This window comes from Physeter macrocephalus, chromosome 10 (genome assembly GCF_002837175.3).
Source record: "Physeter macrocephalus isolate SW-GA chromosome 10, ASM283717v5, whole genome shotgun sequence".
In the NCBI taxonomy this organism is placed as follows: Eukaryota; Metazoa; Chordata; class Mammalia; order Artiodactyla; family Physeteridae; genus Physeter; species Physeter macrocephalus.
In genome coordinates, this window is record NC_041223.1 from 9,370,146 (window position 1) to 9,378,445 (window position 8,300).

Below are 8,300 nucleotides of genomic sequence, written 5' to 3' on the forward strand. Positions count from 1 at the left end.
GGATATAAGTATATGTATAGCTGATTCACTTTGTTATAAAGCAGAAACTAACACACCATTGTAAAGCAATTATACTCCAATAAAGATGTTTAAATAAATAAATAAATAAAAATAAAAATAGTTTCGCTTAATTTAAGAAGACATCACAAGTTAAGTATTCAGCCCGAAGACTACTGAAAAATGAATGCTAGGTTAAGTGACAAATGTGGACTGCACGTGAGCTGAGGCCCATTCCTGTCATTACACCCTCTGTTCTAGAATCCAGACTATTGTAATCACCAACATAATATACATGATTTCGGCCCAAACCTAATTTCCAATGGAAAATATGCATTGTATTACTTTCATTAATCATTTCAAAACCTTCACTTTTGAAAAAAATAAAGTCTTTTTATTCCAGTGGCTTGAAAGGAACTCAAATATATAGGAACCTTGCTTAAAGTTGCTGTCATCCAACTGAATATTTTAATCTCTTTGATGAAACAGTAGTTTTGTACCATGCAATTTAATCTCTCAGCTCTGATACATGTGGTATGAAGCAGACGTCTAAAATGGAATGGAGATTTTTGTGGTTTTCTTTCAAGACCTTAGCAAATGACCAAACTTGGACTTTTCGGGACAGAGCACAAATTGGAATAATCTGATAGTAATTTAACCCATGATTACTGCACACTTATGGTGCTGACAATACTGGAGATGTTGTTTTAGTAACCAAGTGACTGAAAACAAGCCAGATAACCATATGCTAATGAAATGATTAGGAAAGCAGAAATAGAAGAGATGGTCCTTCCAAGATGTATACTGAAGAATCTAATAGAAGAATTGATGTATACAATCTGAAAAAAAAGATGATTCAATTGTAAAATGTGGTGGGCGTGAGTGCACAGGTCATCTACCTAAAGGACTGGTGACCCTCCTCTGAGCTTTGTTTAGCTACAAACAGGGGAGATGCTGGACACCAGCTGTAAGCCTGCTCTCTAGTGTTCAGGTTGAAGTTCTAACAATTCTACCTGGTTTCGCTCTTTGTTACCTGGCCTTCCTCATGAATGTTAGCCACAAAACAAGGTGATTCCAAGAAGCCGCACACTGTACAACAATACAGAAATAGTCACTGGAAGTCAGGTAGAGCTGTTTGTCACCTTGGACAAGCACGTTTCTTAGCCTCTTCAGGCCTCAGTTTACTCCTCTGCAGTATGGGGATAATACGAGTCCTTTTGTAGAATTGTGAAAATTAAATGAGATGGTCTCTAAAGCCCTTGACACAATGTTAGTGTCAAGACTTCCTGAGCTCATAAGTGAAATACACTGACTTGGCAACTGCCTAATGTCAAATACACCCAGCACAGAGTCACCAGGGGGTTTTTTTGTGGGGTTTTTTTGCCTCCAAGTTCTATACTTTGCAGTACTGACGCTTCTCAGCCAAGTATTTTGTCCCCATCCCCCCCGGGAGTGAAGGAGGCCATCACAAGGGAAAAGGCATTCACTGGTTTCATCAAAAGGTGCCAAAGAAAAACAGCGCCAGGCACTTGGTCGGGCCGCCTCCTAAGTCACCCCTCTTGGATGGTCTTGAATCTGTAACGGGTCCTGGGGGAGCGCGGGGCAGAAGAGACCAGAGGCGGCTCTCCAAGAACGGACCCCGCCGGCGGGCGGGCAGACCTCAGACCCCTGTGGGCCACCTGTGCACCCGGGAGCAGCCACACGTGTCTTCTGGCGTCCCCGGCGTCACTTCATTCAAACTGGCCACCCGCCACCCTGCGTGTGTGACCCCCACGCCTCGGCCACCTCCGCGCCGCCCGGGACCGGTCACCTCGGGGACGGGAGGTGCCCGTTTGCCTAGGTCTCAGCAAAGGCAAGAGACCTCCCCTCCGGGCATCCTCCCCGGGACAGGGGACCAGGGCGCGGCCCGAGCCCCGGCGCCGCTGCGGAATCGCCGGCCCGGAGCCCCGGGCGGCGCCGCCTGCCGCACTCACCGAGCGTGGCCACCGTGCCGGCCTCGAAGAGCAAGCAGTCCCCGCGGCCGCGCGCCTCCAGCAGGATGCTGCTCTCCCCCGAGGCCTCCAGCCGCCCGAGCAGCCGCAGCCCTTTGCTTAAAGCCATGGGCGCGCGGCCCGCCGCCGCGGCTCCCCGCGCTCCCGCAACTTCCAGGAGTTTCACTTCGCGCCCACGCCGCCGCCCGGCGCACGCTCCTCCCCGGCCTCCTCCCCGGCTCCTCGGCGGCCTCCGCCCCGCCGCCTCTTCTGCGCCGGCGCGCGCCGTCCCGGGCAGGTGAGGGCGCGCGGTCGCCTCCCCGCCTCCCGGCCGGCTCAGCCGGGGCGCTGCGCTCCCCGCAGCGGCCAGGCAGCGGTGGGAGGCCTCCGGGCTCGCTCGAGGGCTAATCCGGGGCCCGGGGGCGGAGGGGAAGTCCTCCTGCGGTGGGCGGCAGTCAGGAAAAAGGATTCCACACATTCCTCGGCGCGGAGGAGGCTGCAGTGCGCGGGGCGCCCTAATGCGCCTGAAACGTTACAGGACGCTCGCGGCCTTATATGGGCAGCCGGGGCCTGGCCGGCGCCGCGAGGCTGGAAACCACCGGGGCCGGGCCCTCTGTAGCCCACCCGGCCCTCCGCCGTCCTCCCTGGTCCTCCCAGGCCCGCTCACGCCTGCCTCCCTCGTCTACTTCTGCGACCCTGGACGAGTCCCTTGTTCTCTGTGCCTCAGTAGCCCTGCGGGTGAAGCGGGATTAGTAACTGTACCTACTTCGTAAAGTTGCGGTGAGGATGGAGTTAATTCGTGTAACGGGCTTGGTGAGTGCCTGGCGAGTGGAAAGTGTTCCATAAGTGTTGCCTTCTACTAGCTTTCTGTACGGAGGGTACTGCGGTCCACTGTCCACCCCCAGGTAGAATTTGGAAGGATCAAAGGTGTGTTTTCTCGGAGAGAACTGAGACCCTGATCTCTAGACCTGCCACTTACCGTGTGACCTTGACTTCTCTGAGCCCGCTTTTCTCCTTTGTCAGATGGTGACCGGTACCTGCCCCACCGGCTTACAGGATGGGTGCGGAGGAGCCGAATGCTCGGGAGTAACGCGCAGGGCCAACCGTGAGACGCTGATGGGTGTGGGTGCGCCAGTGCGGGGCCTCTTCCCACTCCCTGCCCGCGCCCTTTCCCTCCATCTTGCAACCCCTCCTCCCACTCTGGTGAGTGTGTACAGTCCTTGACTTAAGGGTAGATACTACAACAAGCCAGTTTGTACTCAGACATGGGGACAGCAGCACATATCCGTGCATCCTCCACCGGAGTGCGTGGACCTGGCAGCTAGGCAGGGCCCCTCTTGGCACTGGGTTTTAGCCAGGATGTCGGGACCGGTCTGCAGGGGAGGGGAGAGAGAAGGAAGGAGAGGGTTTCCCTGGAATCGCCCTTTGGGTGGGTTTGGGGGGCCTCGTTTCCTTCTCCTGTAAGGGGTGTGTATGGATGGCCCTGAGACCTCCGTCAGGATGATCCCATCAGGCCCCACACCCAGTTGGTTCCTCTCACACCCATCTGCTCACATGGAGAAGGCTGTGGGTTAAGCCATTTGTCTCTCGGGCAAGTTCCAGAAGGAGCAGAGCCCCCGGTGGCAAGCAGGATGGTGGCGCCCTTGCAGAACACTCAGGAATGACCAGGAACGCTTCCTGTCTGTGCCAGGGCGCGCGTGGTCCACGCGGAGCGGCCGAGACGCCTCGGCTGCGCCTTCAGGATGACGGAGTGGGAGACAGCTGCACCTGCAGTAGCAGAGACCCCCGACGTCAAGCTCTTTGGGAAGTGGAGCACCGATGATGTGCAGACCCATGGCATTTCCCTGCAGGATCACCTCGCAGTGAAGGAGAAGTATGCCAAACACCTGCCCCACAGCGCAGGGCGCTACGCGGCCACGCGCTCCCACAAGGCGCAGTGCCCCATCGTGGAGCGCCTCACCAGGTCCATGATGACGCACGGCCGCAACAATGGCAAGCAGCTCATGACCGTGCGCTTCGTCAAGCACGCCTTGAGATCACCCACCTGCTCACGGGCGAGAAGCCCCTGCAGGTCCTGCTGAGTGCCAGCGTCAGCAGTGGCCCCCAGGGGGACTCGACCCGCACTGGGCGGGCTGGAACAGGGAGGCGGCAGGCCGTGGACGTCTCCCCGCTGCGCTGTGCGAATCAGGCCATGTGGCTGCTGTGCACAGGTGCCCGTGAGGCCACCTTCCGGAACATCAAAACCATTGCCGAGTGCCCGGCAGACGAGCTCATCAGCGCTGCCAAGGGCTCCTCCAACTCCTGCACTGTCAAGAAGAAGGATGAGCTGGAACGTGTGGCCAAGTTCAACCGCTGATTGCGTGGCCACAGCTGCAATAAACCTGTTTGCCCTTTAGGGTGGCCCCCCCCCCGAAAAAAAAAGAATGACCAGGACCCACCAGACATTCCATCCTCTGTGGATACCCTCTCAGGGAGTGATTTGGGAAATAAAGGAAATGTGAACAACAGCAGAGATTCAAGTCATTCCTGAGCTTTCTGCCCTCTTGTCACAAATTCAATTATGTGGTGGATATCCCGGGTATGATGCTCATACACTATCCAAACACTTGTAAAATGGAGACATTGTTTCCTCCTGAGAACAGTGTGCCCATTAAATGAGGCAGAGTAGCCTTTGGCCCACTTTTTCTTTCCTTTTAGATGCAAAGCTCACGTCTTCCAGGAAGCCTTCCTGGGATGCTGAGGTTCCAGATAACAGTGTTTATGTACCCTCAGATTCACAGGTGTCCACTTCAGCTTTCACCTGCTCATATGTTCTTGAGAAGTGTTTTTAGATTTCTCTTAGCCCTGTTTCACAAATTAGGTCATAAGATCTTAGGAAGGGGACCAAGTCTTTTAAAATTTTCTCTCTCCTCTTCTTTCCTGCCTTTCCTAGTATCACATAATTTACAGCTCTGCACAGTGGCATGCTGAACATACTTTAGAAAATTTCCTATAGTCCAGACCAGCACTTGAGCTTTACAGCTTATGGAATCTAAGACACAATCAACTGTAAGATGAACCACTATTTTATGTACCACTGAGAAAGAGAAAATGGTGCCAATTAAACCATGTAATTAAATCATCAGCAGTGCCCTGATTTCAGCAATGCTGTAACGTGCATCTTAGCCACCAATAATGGCTGTTCCCCTACCTCTTGAGAATTGGCACCTGCTGTGTTTTCAGGTCATGGTTTGGAGTGGGATGGTCCACAGGGGCAGCAGAGGAAGCCCCATCCTTACATACACACTGCCTTGATAGGCTGAGGGTCACCCGGGCACTGGCACGTTTAGCAGATGGAGAAAGTATCAGATCTTGAGACATTCGAGAAAAAGGTCCGCTCTGATACCTAAACCATGAGTGGAACCTGGGAAGACCAGTGGACCCATGTGAGTGGGGAAAGCTTGGGCACATCCCACTCCTGAGATGCAGAGCTCTTGGAGGTCTATGATTGGAGGGGGAGGAGGTGAGGCAGGAAGGAGAAGCCAGCTCCGTCACCCCTGGAGTAGACAACGGCAGGAAATGCAACGGGGCTGTGGCCCGGGGAGTCAGCCAGGACCTGGGGAGCCAGGAAGCCCAGCAAGTTATCAAAGCAGAGAGAGAAATAGGGGAGAGATACACGAAAGGCTGTACTTGGTGCCTATTGCATGAGAGGCAAAAGGACAGCAAGAAGTCAGAAAGGAGCCCAGCGTTGAGAGAACGCGGTGGTGGTGGCCCCATCGACAGAGACAGGAGAAAGAGGGAGGAAGCCAGTGTGACCAGAGACAGGAACTGGGGGTGGGGAAGTGGGCCTGGTCTGGCTTGTGCTGAGTTTAAGATGAGGAGGGTCAGCCAGTGGGAAAGGCCAGAAATGAAGAGTGGAGGCTGTGAGGGAAACAGCTCTCTGAAAGGGGGTTGGGGGGTGAAGGCCAGTCTTGAGTGTGGGAGGGGCAGGAAGACAAGACTAGAAAGAAGTAGCCTGAGATGAGGGAAGCCCAGGTGTGGCAGGGGATGCTCTGGGAAGCAGGATGGTCACTGGTTTGAGACCCTCAGAAAGGTCCCTAACAATGAGGACTCAGGAAAGAGCCTTGGTTTGATGAGGAGGTAATGGTGACCTCCGAATTAGAGGTTGGGAAAAAAGTCAGCTTGCAGAGAATTAAGGAAGAGGGCTTCCCTGGTGGCGAAGTGGTTAAGAATCCACCTGCCAACGCAGGGGACACGGGTTCGAGCCCTGGACCAGGAGGATCCCACATGCCACGGAGCAACTAAGCCCACGAGCCACAACTACTGAGCCTGCGCTCTAGAGCCCACGAACCACAACTGCTGAAGCCCGCGTGCCACAACTACTGAAGCCCACGCGCCTAGAGCCTGTGCTCCACAACAAGGGAAGCCACTGCAATGAGAAGCCTGCGCACCGCAACAAAGAGTACGCCGCAACTAGAGAAAGCCCATGCGTAGCAATGAAGACCCAACACGGCCAAAAATAAAAATAAATTAAAAAAAAAAAAGAATTAAGGAAGAAATGGGGGCAGTAAGCGTAGTCTGCTGACTCTGGAAGCCTGGCTGGGAAAATCACAAAATAAATAGTATGGTGGGCAGAAGGGACAAGAGACCTTTCTAGGACGGACCAGGCTGCTTAGATGATGTTTATATCAGATCATCCTAGCTGCTGAGTTGAAGCTTGAGGGAGCAGTGGCGCCAGAGAGGGGGCGGCTGTGACAACCCGGGGGCGCTGGCGGTACGTGGGAGTGGGGCGGAGAGAAACGGCTGGGTTCGGTATAGGTCTGTGAGGGGCGAGCCCACAGGATTTGCCGTTAGAGCAGATGTGGCATAAGAGGAAAAGGCAGGAGTTTGCATGATGCCATGATCTTGGCCAGAGCACCCGGAAGGATGGGATTGCCATCATCTGAGATAAGGGCGGCCATGGGAGGAGCAGGTGGCTGGGTGGGTGGGCAGATTGGGGCATGTTAATTTTGAGATGCCCGTTAAAAATCCAGGTTGAGGTGCCGAGTGGGCAGTGAGTTCTGGAGCCCAAGGGCGAGGTCTGGGCAGAGAAGTAAATGTGGAAGCTATCAGCATCCCGACAGTGTTTAAAGCCTTGGCCTGGGTGAGTTCACCAAGGGCTGAGTGCTAGTCAGAAAGGGAGGAGTGAGGGCTGAGCCCACGGGTGCTCCGATCTGGGGCACTGAAGGGGAGGAAGGGGGCCCCAGAGGCTGCTCTGGGTCCAGTAGGACGAGGACGGGCCCTTTGAGTTTCGTCACATGGAGGTCACGGCTGCCCCTTATGAGAGCAGTTTTGGGACACGGGAGGGGGTACAAGTAGTTCTTTTTTACAGCCCATTTCTTCTTGCATGACCCTCTGTATAGCCAAGGATCTAGGTATTGACTCCAGGTGATTAAAAGCATGCAATACACTTTGAGACCGTGATTTTGAACCCTCTCAGCTTCTCCCCGTAAAACACTCCATCGCTCTAATTACACTTGGACTGTCTTCCAGTTTTCCTGCCTCTGAAAGTGTGGCACACACCGGACACCATTCTCTAATAGGGCTCTGACTCATGTAATAATTAAATGACTGACTCATGCATAATTAAGGTGATGATAATAGGATTTTTCTGGGTTCGTTTCAGTTTCATGTACCTTTGAACCTTCCTTAAAAGGGATTCATTAAACGTACCACGAATATGACTTAAATTTGATACCTTAATAAAATTTTTCAATTAAATGCATTCACAAATTGGAAAATATCCTTTTGTCAGACCACACGCCCTTTTAGGGGTTTCAGAAGAATGTGATCACCATAAGTATACTGGCAAAGCAAATCAGCCCATCAGCAAAATGAGCTTTATTGATCCCTATGTGTACTGATAGGCTGGCTTTCAAAGATTCTAGCCCTAATTTTTAGTAAAACTTGAAAGTTTTTCAAAGTACTTTTCGTAGGCAGTATTTCAATAGATATTAATGACACTGAATATTTAAAGCTAAATGCTAATATTCTCAAGTCATTAATTAACTGATTCATTCATTTACCCAGACTGCAATCTCCCATAAACTGGTTTAGTGGCCTTGCACTCCCTTAACTTTGAATCCTCAGCGTCACCAAAGAAATTGCATAAGCTTGCAGACTGGTGTCATTCTTCTAAACAGTAATTATTTAATATTATCAGATGTTCTGTTAGTGTTCACGTTTCTGAGTGTCTTGCAAATGTCATCAATCGCTTTCCACAGTTTGTGTGCAGTGCATCACACAAGTAATATTTACGCAATGAGACCCATGTGTCTCTTAACCTCTTTTAAATACATAGGTTTCCCTTCCATT

At 52.4% G+C, this 8,300-nt stretch overlaps 1 protein-coding gene and 1 pseudogene across 1 annotated transcript in view; one reads left to right on the forward strand and one right to left on the reverse strand.

The window, feature by feature from the left end:
- The window catches only part of SYNJ2 (synaptojanin 2), a 75,005-nt gene extending 72,908 nt beyond the window's left edge, over positions 1–2,097 (reverse strand). Inside the window, exon 1 of the mRNA XM_007120160.4 lies at positions 1,859–2,097. Within this exon, the coding sequence (XP_007120222.2) occupies positions 1,859–2,097 (239 nt within the window). The remainder of the gene's footprint in view (positions 1–1,858) is intronic.
- An 80-nt stretch (positions 2,098–2,177) lies between these two features.
- LOC102986159 (40S ribosomal protein S5-like) lies at positions 2,178–4,472 on the forward strand (annotated as a pseudogene).
- Positions 4,473–8,300: the final 3,828 nt, after the last annotated feature.